The 17066-nt window shown below is 44.8% G+C and overlaps 1 protein-coding gene across 2 annotated transcripts in view; it reads left to right on the top strand.

Moving 5' to 3' along the window:
• LOC111158974 (coagulation factor IX) overlaps positions 1–16508 on the top strand; it is a 31337-nt gene extending 14829 nt beyond the window's left edge. Inside the window, exons 5-8 of one of the 2 annotated variants that reach the window (XM_022521318.1) lie at positions 2348–2476; positions 4694–4890; positions 14357–14471; positions 15387–16508. In XM_022521318.1, the coding sequence (XP_022377026.1) occupies positions 2348–2476; positions 4694–4890; positions 14357–14471; positions 15387–15934 (989 nt within the window). In that variant the 3' untranslated portion in view covers positions 15935–16508. The remainder of the gene's footprint in view (positions 1–2347; positions 2477–4693; positions 4891–14356; positions 14472–15386) is intronic. The other variant, XM_022521320.1, reaches the window with a different exon arrangement.
• The last annotated feature ends 558 nt before the right edge of the window (positions 16509–17066 follow it).

Here is a 17066-nt window from a genome sequence, read left to right as displayed (position 1 = left end):
GAAGTTTAGCCCAGGGGCCATTAACTCCCCCCCCCCCACATCTCCAAGCTGTACTCGCCAGGGCTGCTGCACAGGGGACGCGACATCCCATGCTTCGGCATCAACAGGGAAGCACCAAGGTCAGAGGGGAGAGGCACACAGTGCAGATAGGAGCCGAGGCAACCCAAGGCTGCACCTGCTTGAGTCAGAAGTCAGATGCAGAGCGGATGGCCACAGCGCCAGCAAAGACACCGTGTGGCTGGGAGGAACTGAGGAACTAAGAAACACAGCAGGCGTCTAATAGAGTCACGCTTTTTCAAACCTTCCATGTCCTCACTACACTGACAAGTGAGCGTTTCTCTTGAAAGTGGTACTGCTGTTGAACAGCTAGGTGAGGGGGACGGCATCTCCTCTCCATGTGTCCCTGTGCTGCTCTAGAGACAGAAACAGGCCCAAGGGCAGACAGAGCCCTGTTTCTCTTAACTCAGCAGGTCTCTGCTGGCCAGCCCTGAACCATGCTACCTCCTGTTATCGAGACTGCACATGAGAAACAAAGAAAAACACAGTCATTAAAAAATACAAAATAAGATGGCAGGAATGAACCAAATAGATCAGAAGTCAGAGTTAATGTGAACCGGGGTTAATGGCAATTTTCAGTCTGGAGTTAAAAATCTAACTGTATGCTGTTGACAAAAGAGGTACCTAGAATAAAATTACACCAGGAGGCTAAAATAAAGGGATGTAAAAAGATCTTCAGGTAAATGGTAACAAAAAGAAACTGGTGAAGCGATCTTAACATCAGGCAAAATAGAATCCAAGACAAAAAGGATCACAAGAGACAAAGAACACCACTTCATGTTAATAAGGGAGATCATACCAGAAAGTAAAGAAAATGTGGGCCACTAGAATGCTCATCAGTGCCCACACATAATGTGTTTGGCATTTAGCCCCCTTAAGGGACCTGATTTCATTCTCTAATGTTGATATAAACCTACCGCAGCCAGCTTCAAGTGTGCTTAGATAAATTGGCTTACATTAAAGCCATGAACTTCAGTGGGGTGCCTGGGTGGCTCAGGCAGTTAACTCTCGATTTCCGCTCAGGTCATGATCTCAGGTTCACGAGATCAAGCCCAGTACTGGCTCCACACTCAGCAGGAAGTCTACTCGAGATTTTTTTCTCTCCCCCTCTAAAATAAATAAAATCTAAAAACAAAAACAAAAACAAAACTGTGAGGGTGCCTGGGTGGCTCAGTCAGCTCAGCATCTATCTGCCTTCAGCTCAGGTCATGATCCCGGGATCGAGCCCCGCATCGGGCTCCCTGCTCAGCGGGAAGCCTGCTTCTCCCTCTCCCTCTGCCTGCTGTTCCCCCTGCTTGTGCTCTCACCTCTCTCAAATCAATCAATAATACATTAAAAAACCTACGAACTTCTATTCAGCAAAATACACTATTTTAGGACAAAAAAGGCAAGTCAGAGTGGGAGAAGAAACCAGCAAAAAGTATGTCCAAGAACTGGAACCCTCAGGCACTGATGGTAGGAAATTAAATTTGTACAAGTATTTCAGAAAACTGCTTGGCAGTATCTACTAAACCTGAACCTATGACCCAGTAATTGCACTCATAAGTATATACCCAGGACTCACACGTATATTATCAAAAGATCTGTATTAAGAATGTTCATTATAGCATTACACCTAAGAGCCAAAAACTGGAAACTCAACTCAAATATTCATCAACAGTAAAATGGATAAAAACAGAAATATTTACACCATGGAATACTACCCAGCATGCAAATGAACCACTGCTGTACAAAAAACATGGATAAAACTCACAAAGCCTTCAATGAAAGACACCGAGGAGTGCATATGGCAAGCTTCTATTTATACAAGGTTCATGAACAGGCAAAATTTACTCTTAGAATCTGTTAACGGATGGTAACTTTGGAAAGGAGGACCAGTATAGGGCTGGAAGGGGGCACGGGGAGAACTTCTGGGATGGGGATAATGGCCCATCCATCGATTAGTTTAAACAGGTGCACACACTTGGCGAAAATTCACCCTGAAGTTTTGAGGGACATCCCTGAATATATATTATCCTTTCATAAACAGCTTCTTAAAATTGCAGTCCAAGATTTAGTGAAAGTAGAACACCCAAACCTTCAGTTTATGCCAAATCAAATCTATTGCTGCCATTTTTATGCCTTATTAAGAATTTTATCATTCCTTCCACTCTTAGCTCGAGGCTCCCAAGCTTCTCTCCATGAATGACCTGTGCTTATGTGTGGCCTATACGTGAGTCAGTGGCTTCTGGCACTCTTGAGAAATGCACGTGGAAATGATGCTACTGCTGTTTATTTTGCTCTCTTTCAGATGTAACATGCAACATTAAGAATGGCAGATGCAACCAGTTTTGTAAACTGGGCCCCGATAACAAGGTGGTTTGCTCCTGTACCATGGGGTACCAACTTGCGGAAGACCGGAGGTCCTGTGAACCAGCAGGTCAAAATCTAAATCAGTTGTTTTTTGTTTGTTTGTTTTTTAAGCCTGGGGAGATCCATCCTCCAAATCTATATAATATATAATTATATATAATTATATAATCCCTATTCGTGTCTACTTCCTTTTGAGATCACAGAAAAGATTAGTAGCTCGAATTGGGTAACTTTCTAAATGGCATCGCCATTTTAAATAGAAACTCTGTAACTGTCCTCAGTCTGAAATCTTTTCTGGGTCCATTTCTTTTTTCTGGCTTTTAGATCACGAAGCAATCAATTTGCATGATTTCTGTATATCTGGAATTCATCGAGTCAAATTATGATAGCAATCCCAGGCCATAAAAGATACATAAAGGATTGACTGATAGGCTTCTAGTACATGGGATGGTAAATGTTAAGCCTGATTCTGCCAGGGTGTGGCTGGCTTACTCCAAGAAGGTTATTTCCTATCCTTGGGTCTCGGCCTGAGTTTACACGGGGCTGAGTTTACACACTTGGCATCCAAATAGTTCTGACAGCCATCTACTTCAGGTTGTGCCAGGCTGACCAACACAGTCTGGACAGCCGTGGACAAAACAACGTTTCCCAGTCATGTCAACCAGGCTACCACGTTGACAGCTGACTGGGGCATTCAGAATATCTCCACTCCACACTCATATTGCTTGTCTCTGAAATGAAGGCAATAGAAACTTTGATAAACACACACACACACAACAGTAGGTTCCGCAAGATCAATTATATTTGATAAATGAGGGGCCTTTTTGAAGCAAACTAGATATAATTTCTTTTGCATTTGCAAAGTCTGGTATTAAATTGGTACATTAAATCATGCATCATTCCTCTGTAACTGGGTTCGATACCTATCTCACCAAAGCACCTGGCAGAGGAAATTAAAGAAAGGACCAGAAGCCATGAGTATACATGCCACTGCAGCTAAAAGAGTTTAATGCTTCAGGGACCTACCCACCCTGTCCTTCTGCCTGGTTCTTCACATGAATCGTTTCACAGCCAGCCCAGCTCCGGAGAAGAAGATCTATATGTTTTAACCTTCAAAATCTAACTTCCAGTGTAGACAGAGGGCATAGTAGCTAAGCTCTTAAAAGCCCTTCTATGTTAGAAAAAAAAAAAAAAAGGATTGCGAACCATCTCGAACTATTAAGTGTTATATTTGAATATAGCCTTATTCTTAGCAGAGTAAGTAGGCCAAACCTAAAATAAGCTTTCCTGCCTTTCAATAGTAATGGTCCCTTTCCTCTGGCATTGTTGATGATATATATTTATACATAAGTATTTTGAACTAATTTCCTGTTTTCCCAACCACATGCTGTCTTCATGATACTTTGCTGCAGCTGGTTGTTATAGAAATGTCTGTTATAAGGAATGTGGCTAGAAGCAAAGTGAGAAATGAAAATGAAATGTAAGGTGACTTGGCTTGACTACAAATTTCCGTTCTGGTTGGCCCCAACATAGCAGGAGATGATTTCTTGCCTTTAGGAAATGAACTGACCCAAGGTAAAAAGGTGGCCAGTTCCCAGGAGTATGTGGCTGTGATAATCACATTAATAATTTCCTTGGTTAAAGGTCTATGGGTTTTTTAAGTTTAAGTCACACCCAACGTGGGACTCAAACTCACAACCCAACCACCAAGAGCTGCGTGCTCTTCCAACTGAGCCAGCCAGGCGCCCCCCCATTCATTTATTCAGTTCCTAATTAAATAGTTAAATCATGATTTCTTCCCAGCATATCCCTAAATCTACCTTAGAGACTAGATGGTATTCTAGTCTACGAAAAAAAGCCTGGTTCCCAATAAAGCAACAGAAACCCCATTTACCTAACTTTAAAGTTAAAGTTATGGGGCACCAGTCTCAGAAGCCCATTTAAGGACAGTACTTGGGAGTAAGACTTTTTAGTAAAGAAAAAAAAATCATTAGACTTTATAAAACTTACAAAATTTGATTCTGGAACACCTATTCTATTTCCGTAAAGATGATGGATTCCTGAGCCAAATGTTCTTTTCATGAAGGGTTTGAAAACTTTCCATGAAAATAATGCAATTAACCTTTTAGTTTGAGACTATATTCATTGATTAGATTTTTAAAATATTGATGGGCCTGCTTCTCAGAAGTGACAAGGACAGGCCTCATTCTTGATTTCTGTAAAACATGCTTTGCTTGCCAATGAGGAATATTAGAATGCTAAATTTCCTTTCCCATGTTTCTAGTGCCGTTTCCATGTGGAAGAGTTTCTGTCCCACACATTTCTACGACACGCACCCGTGCTGAAACTTTTTTTTCCAATATGGACTATGAAAATTCCACTGAAGCGGAAAAAACTTCCGAGAACCTTACCCAACCGCTCAACGACCTCACTCGAGTTGTTGGTGGGAAAGATGCCAAACCAGGCCAATTCCCTTGGCAGGTACTCTCTATTAATGGTGTGTCAAAATTGGAGCCCAGAGGGCAAGGGACAAGCCAGGCGGGGGCTGAGACGTGGGCACCAGACAGGCCTGTTGGGGTGGGGGAAGCATTTAGGTAAGTTTCAATACTAAGCACTACGAAGAAGCCGTCAGTGGTAGGGAGCTAGTGAGAGAGAAGTCCAAAGACAGCAACCATACAAAGTCAAGGAGAGCCTAACACCAAGGAAAGCAGAGCAGGATTCCAGGCATGCAACTGGGAGGTGTGGAAGTGAGGTCACAGATACTGGGGTTCAGGGTACTACTTCAGCTCATGGGAGAACTGGTGAGAGAAAGTCTCTAGGTCCAGAGAAATTGGATTATTTTGAAAGGATTTCTTTTTTTACTTATTTATTTGAGAAAGAGGGAGAGAGAGAGATCATGAGCATGGGGGAAGGGTAGAGGGAGAAGTAGGTTCCCCGCTGAGCAGGGAGCCGGATGTGGGACTGGATCCCAGGACCCTGGGATCATGACCTGAGCTGAAGGTAGATGCTTAAGTGACTGAGCCACCAGGGCACCCTTGAAGGGGTTTTTAAAAGGAGTCACGTAGGACGGAGTAAAGCAAGAACTGGGTTACTGGAACTAGGGTCTGAAATAGGGGCTTGGTCCAAGGCTCAAAGTGGGCTAGCATCAGAGTCACCTGAAAACTTGTTTGCAATGCAGATTTTCGTGTGGTAGCCCAATGACCTACTGAGGCACAATCTCTGGGGTGGGGGCGGAGTGCAGCAACTCGTGTGCTAGTTACCAAGCCCTTTGGGTGATTTTGATGCATATACTACAATTTGGAACCAAAGGAACCAAATGCCAAACAGTAAACTCATGGTACCCACATTTCTAGCCGCACATCTTCTCCAGGTGTGATCTGCAAACAACCCACATGCGAATCACCTGTGCACATTTCTGAGGCAACAACCAAGAGCTAGATTTGTAGCAAAACTTATCCTTGACCCTACAGCTGAAGTCTGAGCGATTCTATCTGAGAGAAGAAGTGGGCCCCAGAGCCCAGGAGCCAGGCTGGTCCTTATGTAAAGTGGCTCCGTCCAATCACATAACTGCTAACCACACGTAGCTACTTAAATCTAAACAACTGCCATTAAGTAAAATTAAAAACTCATCTCAGGCACACCTGCCACATTTCAAGTGCACAGAGCCACGTATGGCCCGGGGCCATGGCACTGGACAGCATAGGCACAGAACACTGCCATCATTGCAGGAAGTTCTATTGGACGGTGCTTGTAATGGGTTAGTCTAACTCAAAACTCCCTAGTAGCCATGGTCATATGATTTTGTGGCAATTCAAGATGCTTTGCTCCAAAATATTACCTCTACTGACGTCTGAATTTTTGCCATCAGGGACCAGTAGCATCAAGGACTTTTCAGTCATCAAACCAGTAACAATTTAAGCCAGGATCAGGTAAATGTCCCAGGTTTAACACCACTGGAATTCTCTGAAACTATGTCTCTATTCAGGATTCTTCAGAATGCTTGACATTTTCCAACATAATGGGTCTTAAGATATTGAACATTTGCCTAGGAGGTAGGGATTGGCACCGACATTGTAAAGAATGGTAGTGAAGGGTGGTAGGCCATCACAACCAAGACTATTATTTTCTTTCTTTTACCTTGGCCTTGCCTTTTTTTTTTTAAAGATTTCATTTATTTGAGAGACAGAGACTGCAGGCACAAGTGGGAGGGCGAGGCAGAGGAAGAGGGAGAAGCAGACTCCCTGCTGAGCAGGGAGCCCGATGTGGGACTTGATCCCAGGACCCTGGGATCATGACCCGAGCTGAAGGCAGACACTTAACGACTGAGCCACCCAGATGCCCCACCTTGGATTTGCTTTTAAGAATATTTGTCAGAGGGCACCTGTGTGGCTCAGTCTATTAAGCATCTGCCTTCGGCTCAGGTCATGATCCCAAGGTCCTGGGATCAAGTCCCACGTCAGGCTCTCTGTTCAGCAGCGAGTCTGCTTTTCCCTCTGACCCTCTCATGCTCGCTCTCTCTCTCTCTAATAAATAAATAAAATCTTTTTAAAAAAAGAATATTTGCTGGACTTGATCTTACAGCCACCAAAATACACTGTGTGTTCCTTGATACCCCCTCTATCCCTTATCCAGGCATCCTACCAGCACTGCTCCCCTCACCCACCATGACTTCTTCCTTCACTCATCCACATCTCTGTTCTCCTTCATGATTCTTTGTAAGAATGATCTTCCCCATTGACCTTTCCTTGAACAATCACTACTGGATTCAGCCACTCTAATTACGCTTTCATTCTATTTAACATCCATGTATCTAATTCTATCTAATTTTATTATTTGTGTTCTTGCACATTCTTATTCATTATGTATCCAACTTCCAGGGATAGGTGGTTGGAACAAAAGATCCTACTTTATAATAATTATCTTCCTCGGGGTTGTGGGACATAAAGCAGTCCCTAGAGTGGGAAGGATCCGCAAAGCCAGGGGTGTTTTATTACCTAAAAGATGACTTCTCTTTAAAAAAAGAAACAAAAGAAACAAACAAAAAAACCCCCAGGATTAAAAAAATATCCCAGGATGCTCCCATTGTGGGCTTAGCTTTGTCCCCTTGTCAACCCATAAATGAAATTGGCAAACACACTCAGATAATAGCTAAAGGGGGGGGTATAAAGTCTCAATTTAGTCATATAATCTCTCCATTTTCCACCCACCCCCTTTAAGCTAGATGCTTGCCAGTGTTTTAACAAATCAAGTCTTTTCGAATAGAAATTTTAGTAACTCTAGCAAGCTATATTTTTTAAGTAGAAGAAACTGTTAGATGATGGTTACAGGTGTACTGGTAAGGAAGAAGATATAAAAGATACACATCATTTCAAATCTTTTCATGTCATCTTCACTGCACACTTACATAGTTAGTACACCTATTAACTCTTCCCCATCATGCATAGCTAAGACCATTTGGAATGTTCAAGACCACTCATGCACATGTTGACTCCCTAGTTCATCCACATGAAATAGGATTACTGACTGTAGAGGCACAAAGCACTAACTTTAAGTCTTTTTCAAAGGCATAGAGCTGAGCTCCTTTCTAGAACACTTGAGAAAGACCTTACCATTGTTCTGCAGTTTCCTTCTCACCCAAGGGCTGTCTCTCCACACCCACCTCCACCCACTGTCTCACAAAAGGTTACTAGTTTTCAAAAACAGGAGATAAACTAAGTGTACAAAAGTCACTTTCAAAGACGCAACAGGAGATAAACCGGAGTCTGTCCTTTGTGGATGGGCCAGTGGCACATCCCCCACTCCTGTGCAAGGTGGAAATGCTTGATGTGCCGCCAAGACGGCAACACACTTGCTGTAGCCAAGGCGTCCCGAGAAGGCCAGGCATCAGCTGGGGTTTCCACAGCCAAAATAGGTCTACGGCTCGGGAACACGAAACAGTTCAGTAATACCACCCAGAAAGGATTCCCAATTCCCATGCTTCCTGAAAAGGGGGGGGCGGGGAATAAAGCGACTCCGTGGGTGAACAAATCACACAGAGAACACAGAGAGGTCGCTGTCATCTAGAGTAATGAACAGCGTCAAGCTGGAGAGATTTAGTGCGCTAAGAAAAAGGTTTTAGTTAGCTGTTGGCAAGAGCTAAGGGGCCACGGGGAAGGGAGAGGGCGGCTTTTGCTTTGAGGGTTTATGGGTGAAAGTCAGAGGCAGGCAAGCAGATTCTGGGCCCGGTTAAGAAAAGCCTCTCCAACCCCACGTCGGTGACGGGGGCTGCGCGGCTTTGGGGGAAAACTCGGGTTTTGTTCACGTGAAGAGCTGGCAACGGCCCCGGCCTGGTAAACCCGTGGGGAGTGTCGAGGACCCTGGTTCACCTGGTGGGACAGTAGGGCAGGCTAGCGGACCTCTGCCACTCCAGCCAGGTTTGGGACCCTAAGAAGTGAAGCTCACCTGGCCCCCAGCTCAAGCGTGGCCGCGGCCGTGGTCGTGGCCGCGTTCGGTCCTTACCTTGACTGAGGGCTTTCCCCTCTGCTTCCAGGCTGGAGGCCAAGCCGCACTGGGTCCGCCCCCTGCCCCGGGGCTTCCCATAATCCCCTCCGGGTTCCAGCCCGGCCAGCCCCACCCCGACCCCTATAGGTCAAAGGCACCGGGGATTTGCCTGACCTCTAACCTCCCTGCGGCGGGCGGGGGCGTGAGGCCAGTTTCCTTCATTTTCCCACCAGCGGAGGGTTCAGAGCCTCTAGAGAGCTCAGGGAGAGGGGACAGGGACTCTGCTGGGACACTTCAGGAGCCGGGAGAGGAAGCTGGAGGGTGAAGCGCAGGACACAGGGACAGAAAGGATAGTTTCTAGAGTCACTATTATCTTTAGAGCGGAAAACAAAAACAGGACTCAAATTTCATACTACATAGGGAAGCTATGAAAACCTTTGAACATTAGAGAAAAGGGAAATCAAAACACCTGTACTACGAGACCACCTTCATCAACAGTGTAAAAGAGAAATTTGAGAAAGCAACACCATGTTTTGGCTTTCTAAAGCTTTAATTCGGTTTTGGTCCCTTGCCCTTGACCCTGTCAGCCAATAATTCTGGGCACGGGCAAACTTGCCCCAAGAGCTCCTCCCCCACGTTCTGTTCTGGGTTTGGATCTGTCTGGCCTTGAATGTGAAGTACATGGTCTTTCTATTTTCTGTTTCATCATGGACCTCAGCTCTGTATTAGCCATAGTTATTCTACATTTAATAATCTGGAGATCATTTTACCGGATTGGAAAAAATAGAATACAATAGAAGCCAAGCAGTGAATTAAGCTTCCCTTAACCTTTACATTAGGTTGTATCACATACAATTGCTAATATGCAACTGTTTCAACCAGCAAAATGTCTTGAGAAGCTGTCTGTCTATTCCGTATTCTGTTCTTGACCTAAAGAATCTTCAAAAACCTCTCAACATTTTCCCCAGTCTCGGCTTTCCTCAATTTAGGCCTGAAGCCATCCTTAAATGTACCCAAGGCCTTGACCTGGAGGGCTATCTACACACACCCAACCCTTTCCATCAGATTAAGACACACCCCTATGGAAGACAGCACACAGTTACCCTATGTATGAAGCAGAACTTTTTCTTTTTCTCCCTTTACACTGGAAAGGGGGTGGACTGGGAGAAAGATTTTATACGAGGAGTCTAAGACTATAGACACGTCCTGACCTGGAAAAAGTAACCCCCAAATGATAAAGTTTCAATTAAGAGAAACAAAAACATGACACATGTAATCTCACCTGGCCCCACAAAACTATTTTGGACAGAACATTTAGATTATTATTCTCTAAGATGGATTGATGAAAGCTATTTCAATGATGAGTGTAGTTAATCATTAAAAACCAAAAATGAAAAAGAAAATGAGCATCCCCTCTGTGCCCAGAAAAATGAAGTCGGACCAATGGCTGGGTGAGTCACACCGGTGGGCATAACAAGCTGTACATTGTGCAGAAATGGTTTTGCTTTTTATATGAGAGAACAAGTGTGCAAACAGGAAAAAAGATGTCATTGGAAAGCTGGAGGTGGCTACATAGAGAGAAGAGTTTACTGAAAATCACAGGGGAAGGCCAGATTCAAGTTAAAGGTTAGGAAGAGAATAGCTGGGGGACAGCTAGTGCTCTAGGGTGGCATTATCAATGAAGAGCGTCCGTCAGAAGAGCTATGTGAATGTGTACTTTGTAGATGGATGTGGGTGAGTTTGGTGGGCATCTGTGTATGTGTCTGAAAGAGAGAAAACAGGCTCCTATTAGCATAGGACAAACATGAAAGGGGTTGACAGATCAGAACTTGGATGCCTTGCTCAGAACATATGCTTTCCCATTTTTCCCTTCATTTTCCAAAGTGATGTCTTACAAGAACTTGTCCTTGGCCAAGCAGACAGCTCATCCCCAAATAGCTCATATTTAGATAGCTGTGATCCTGCAGTAGCCAAGCAAACATTCCAAAATCTAGTCATTTGTAATATCTTTAAATGCAAATATATTTTAGGGCTTTTTCTTGGCAAAGACGTTTGCTAAAATTTCTAATACCAATCAGAGATTGGCAAAAAAACAAAAAAACAAAAAACAAAAAACACCACCACCAACAACAACAGTCTTCAGGCTCAAAAAACCCACAATCTTATTTCTCAGCCATCCACCAGAAAGGAATAGAAGCTCCAGGCAGCAAGTCTTTGCCAGGAGTCAGACAAGCTACATCATAGTCTCTGTGCCCAGGGGCCGTGGATATCATTCAGTCTGGCCTAACCAACCCATTAGACTGAGAGATGTCGACTTACCTCTGTGGAACTTCTCACCACCTCCCTGGGATGGATTCTCGACCTCCCACTCCCTTGTCACCTGGTTCGTTGGCCAGGCCTGCCTCCTCCTCCCCATACATGCCCAATGGCCACTGCCACCCTCAGCTCACGGCATGCTGGCATACCCCCCTCAGCCATCATCGTCACCCTCCTCCTGCACCAGCACAGGGAGGGTCGAGGTTGGGTGTACACACTCTGTGCCATTTGGGGACGGGGCATGGCTACATAGCATCTTAGGTGTGTGTCACAGCTCATTTGGAGGGTGGATGGTGGGGGCAAGCCTCTTGCCCACCTCCATTGCAGGTGCTGAGCACGTCCCGCCATGGAAGCTGTAATCCCTTGGGAATCACGCCTCCACTGTTGGTTGGTGCCCTGGGCCAGCAAGAAGGGCCGATTGACTTACCTTCCTCTGCTGCGACATGGGACTGGTAGGAGGGAGACATGGTAGCCAAGGGTATTTGTGCTTGCATGCCAAAGCACAGGGGGCAGCTCCCGGGCGCCCGTTAGTGTCTGTACTCTCCCAGCAAATAGCCCCGAGGCCTGAAAAAGCATGACATGAAGTAGTAACATTAAAAACACCATGGGGGCACCTGGGTGGCTCAGTCAGTTAAGCAGCTGACTCTTGATCTCAGCTCAGGTCTTGATCTCAGGGTTGTGGGTTCAAACCCTATGTCAGGCTCCACACTGGACGTACAGCCTACTTAAAAAAATAAAATAAAATAAAATAACCCCTTGGGGTGCCTGGGTGGCTCAGTCGGTTAAGCATCTGCCTTCGGCTCAGGTGGTGATCTCGGGGTCTTGGGATGGAGCCCCATGTCAGGCTCCCAGCTTAGCGGGGAGTCTGCTCGTCCCTCCCCCTCCCCTCTACCCCTTCCCCCTACTCATGCTTTCTCTCTCTCTCTCTCTCTCCTCTCTCTCAAATACATAAAATAAAATCTTTTTTAAAAAAATAAATAAATAATAAAAAAATAAAAACCCCATGACAGATTGCAAGAGACCACAGAGGAAAGAAAAAAAAAATTGTATTTAAGTATTTTCAATGGCATGTTTTTTCCTGGCTTTTGAACAAGGGATTCCACATTTTCACTTTTGACTGAGCCCCACAAATTATGTGGCCAGTTCTGTGTAGATGGAGCACTTTTGAAACATAAAGGTCATGAAGCCTTGGAAATTCGGAAACAGAATTTCTCAAACTTAATTATGCATAGGGATTTTCTGGAGATCTTCATTTCCTCCAGTCACACCCACCAAATATTCTGATTATTTGCCGAGGGGGGGGGGGCTCCAAATCTGGATTTTACAAGCATCCTGATGATTCTACTGCCATTGGCCCAACCGCACTTGGAGACACGCTGTGCTCTTAGGAGCATAGACTTTGAAGGCCGGAAGACGAGGCTTTGCATTATAGCTTCACCACTGACCTTAAAGGAGTTAATGTACGTATCTAAACCTTGGTTTGCTCATCTGTAAATGGGCATATTAATATTACTCCACAAAGTGTTGTAGTAAATGTACATAAGCCTTAGCACAGTGATTAGTCCATAGTAAGCGATCAATAAATGTTCTAAAAAATTAAGAATGACTGTTAAGTCTGGATGATGGAGGCTACACAGGTGTTTATTATGTTATTATGTGAGTTTTCCTATATTTTTACATAAAGCATTTATTTATTTACATATACTTGTACAAAAAACAACAGCCAGAAAATGAGAAAGTAAAGTGTGGAAAAGGGGTCAGGGCCATCTGGGTGGCTCAGTCGTTAAGCGTCTGCCTTGGGTTGGGGTCATGATCCCAGGGTCCTGGGATCGAGCCTCAAATAGGGCTCCCTGCTCGGCAGGAGGCCTGCTTCTCCCTCTCCCACTCCCCCTGCTTGTGTTCCCTCTCTTGCTGTCTCTCTCTCTCTCTGTGTCAAATAAATAAATAAAATCTTAGAAAAGGAAAGAAAAGCAAAAGGGGTCAGAGGCTTGCCGTGAGTCCACCCCAGAGTTCTCCAGGTAGGAGGCTGACGCTTGACTGTCTAGGACTTAGTAGGTGTTCAGTAAATTGAATTCAAGGCAAAAAGAATCTTCACTAGAATATGCACCAAGGACCTTCCCAGACTCACACTTGAGGCCATTGATCACTTTTTTTCCTTAGTTGAGAAACGGATTTATAGTGTGAGATGAGGTGTGCTTTAGAAAAAGAGCATGAGTTTGTAAGAGCTCGTCGGCTCCCGCGTAAGGTTTACCAAATGTTCAGTGCGCCCTCTAGTGTCCATACTTCTCAGCTTTCTTCCTGAAGTGGTGGCTCGAGGCCCTTGGGCACACTGGAAGTGAAAAATTCTCCGAGTTGATCTAGATATTGAGGCGGTAAAAATATCCACTGTCCACTCTGGTTATATAATCGATGTACGGATGAAAGAATGGACTGGCCTCTTGTCTAATAATGCCGGGGCTCAAACCAGCCCCCGAACGCCTCCAACCTGGCCCAAGCACAGCAGCTAAGGAGATCTTTCAGGACAGAGGCAGCTTACTGGCCGGCCAGGGGGGAGTGGAATAGGGCTAGGGGAAAAGAGAAGGAGTGCATGTGTCCTGCTGTTCCTTACCGCCTGGATGGCTGTAAGCACAGTTCTATGGAGGCCAGTGGTCTCAATTCATAGTCTACAAAGGGCTTTAAAAGACCCGAGGGAAAGATCAGTACTATCTTAAATCATCCTGTAGCACGATATCCTCATGCAGCGACAGAAAACTCAATAGTAACAATGGATCTGGAGGAGTCAATTAAATTTCCAAATTTAGCTGCCATATTCCCATGAAGCAATCTGTGCCATCAGAGAATCCGACTTACCTGGAAAAGGCATCCAAGGGCCCCAAATCACCAAAAGAAGCCGCCCCCTCCTAACTTGCCTCCTCTAGAGCTCCCCCTGGCTCTCCCTGCACATCCTCTTCAAGTCAGTTACAGAAATGGCTTTGTTGAGTGCGCTCCAGAAACACTAACTCATCTGCAAAGCTGACACTTTCCAGAAACACTCCAGCTCTGCCAGCACCTGGAATCAAACTTTGTGCCCACTCCTGTTAACAGCACCCGTATTTCTTTTGTTCTGGATCGAATACCTTAGGTAGTCAGTTTCACGATTTTGTTTCCACAGGTCCTTTTGAATGGGAAGATCGATGCGTTCTGTGGAGGGTCCATCATCAATGAAAAATGGGTGGTAACTGCAGCCCACTGCATTGAGCCTGGTGATAAAATTACTGTGGTTGCAGGTAAATAAACAAAAAAGGGTAGGAATCTGCAGGATCACTAGACCTTCTATATGATGGGTGCATCATATTTTCCTAAGGTCTACGAAGTTCTTTGCAAAATAATTTGGGTTAGTGCTAGGGGAGCCATATTTCCAGACCCGAACTTCTTCCATCCTCCAAGCCCCCCAAAGTTCTTTCGGCGTGCCCAGTTTCGCCCCCATCTCAAAGGGGTACAATTACGTATGATGTGTGCATTTCCCCACCAGACTGAGCCTTCCCCCAAAGCCATGTCGTATCATTCGCCTTTGTACCTCTGGGGCCTGGCACAGCCTTTGAATGACCCAATGAATATATCATCTGTGCTCAGAAAAGGGGTCGAAATACTTGAAGTTAGGAGTGTAGGGTAATTCATGCCAAGTAGATTAATTACCCCCTTGAACAATGTAAGATTTATACCAGCATGGGAGAACACGCCAGCTCCATGTTGGTCCCCATTGGGTTTTTGGTCTGAAATGTCTGCATGGGCCCTCGTTACTTTTTTTTTGTTTTTTTTTTTTTTTTGCATTTTAAAAAAATTTATTTTTTTAAATTTCTTTTCAGTGTTCCAGAGTTCATTGTTTATGCACCACACCCAGTGCTCCATGCAATACGTGCCCTCCATAATACCCACCACCAGCTTCACTCAACCTCCCATCCTCCTCCTCTCCAAAACCCTCAGTTTGTTTTTCAGAGTCCACAGTGTCTCATGATTGGTCTCCCTCTCCAATTTCCCCCAACTCACTTCTCCTCATTACATTTTACCAAAATCCTAGCAATATAAGAATGAGATCGTTGACACTTGGCTGCCAGTTAATTCAGGGATGCCGAAAATCTTGGCTAAGCTGTTTCCTTACGTGTAAGTCTACCTGTGACCGAAGAGAAATTTTCTTTCCGTAGGTGAACATAACACCAAGGTGAAGGAACATACAGAGCAAAAGAGAAACGTGATTCGCACTATTCTTCACCACAGCTACAATGCGACTATAAATAAATACAACCATGACATCGCCCTTCTGGAACTGGATGAACCCTTAACGCTCAACAGCTATGTGACCCCTATTTGCATTGCTGACAGGGAATACACGAACATCTTCCTCAAGTTTGGATCCGGCTATGTGAGTGGCTGGGGGAGAGTCTTCAACAGAGGGAGATCGGCTTCAGTTCTCCAGTACCTTAAAGTTCCACTTGTTGACCGAGCCACATGCCTTCGCTCCACAAAGTTCACCATCTATAATAACATGTTCTGTGCTGGCTTCCATGAGGGCGGTAAAGATTCATGCCAGGGAGATAGCGGGGGGCCCCACGTCACCGAAGTGGAAGGTGTCAATTTCTTAACTGGAATCATTAGCTGGGGTGAAGAGTGTGCAATGAAAGGAAAATATGGCATATATACAAAGGTGTCCCGGTATGTTAACTGGATCAAAGAAAAGACAAAGTCCACTTAAAGAAAAATCTGTTTTCCAAGGTTGCCGTATTCGGGGTTGAAAATGGACAAGGTCCTTTACTAATCGCTTTCCTATCTCTTTAGATTTGACCGCATACATCCTATGAATACTGCTTCTTTCTGGGGAGAAATCTGTCTAGAATTCCTATTTTGCTAGAGTAAGTAGATTAGAAAATGGAATCACTAAAGAAACGTACTGTGATAGGAAATTGTGACCATTCCCACAGGTCTAGCCCTTGACAAAACTGGGAAGTGAAGTTCTTCATCCTGCCCATGAGGCATGACGTTTCTCCACCAGAGCAACTCTTTGACTTCCCCTCCTTAGCAGCATTCCATGTTCCAGATCTTTCTTACCTCTCCCACCAAAATCATCAAAATGTTTTAGATCTGTATCTGGGCTCTTTGGTTTAGTTCACGACAAGGTCGGCACCACATTCATAAAGGAAGAACACAGGAGGAGCTGACAGGTTGAAACTCACCAGAAAACACCACTTCCTTTTCTGTACCCTTATTCCCAATTCCTCTATCTCTTCCATCTCCTAATCCCGAAATCAGTTTCTCTCTCTCCCTTTCTCTCCCTTTTCCTCTCTCTGCCCTTTTCCCTACAAGGGATTAAAGGAGGGAAGGGACACATCACACTGTTTTACTGCTGTCCACAGTTACACATGTCTGTCAAACCCAGACTTGCTTTCAGTTTGGTTTTTGACTTGCTTTTCGGAGCATCCGGTTGAAGTGAGGCGCCCGAAGATCTTGGAGGAAAAGTTCCTCTGAGTCATGTTATTCAAATACACACATGATGGAAGGAATGACCCATCAAAAGAGTTCCCCAAGAGCTTGTCATTGTGTTGTGATGGAGGTAACTGAGAAGGGTGACATCAACTCAGTGTATCTCCAGTACCATCCAGGGTTGAGGAGGAAGTTGTCCTGGACCAGAGAACATGAGAGTCATGTCTCCTAACCTAGCATATCCCCACTGTAGAGAAGGGTGCACTGGTGGCTCACTCCCCCTTTACTGGCTCTCCGGGCGACCGATTATAATTAGACCTTCCATGTTGAATTTTCTATAGGGTTGCTGACCAACCTACACAGGTACTTTGATGTGTTAGAATGGCTTCCATTATGAGTTAATAAAC

Source organism: Enhydra lutris, unplaced genomic scaffold (genome assembly GCF_002288905.1).
Source record: "Enhydra lutris kenyoni isolate GAN:26980312 unplaced genomic scaffold, ASM228890v2 scaffoldscaffold65, whole genome shotgun sequence".
NCBI lineage: Eukaryota > Metazoa > Chordata > Mammalia > Carnivora > Mustelidae > Enhydra > Enhydra lutris.
This window is presented reverse-complemented; position numbering and strand designations above follow the sequence as displayed.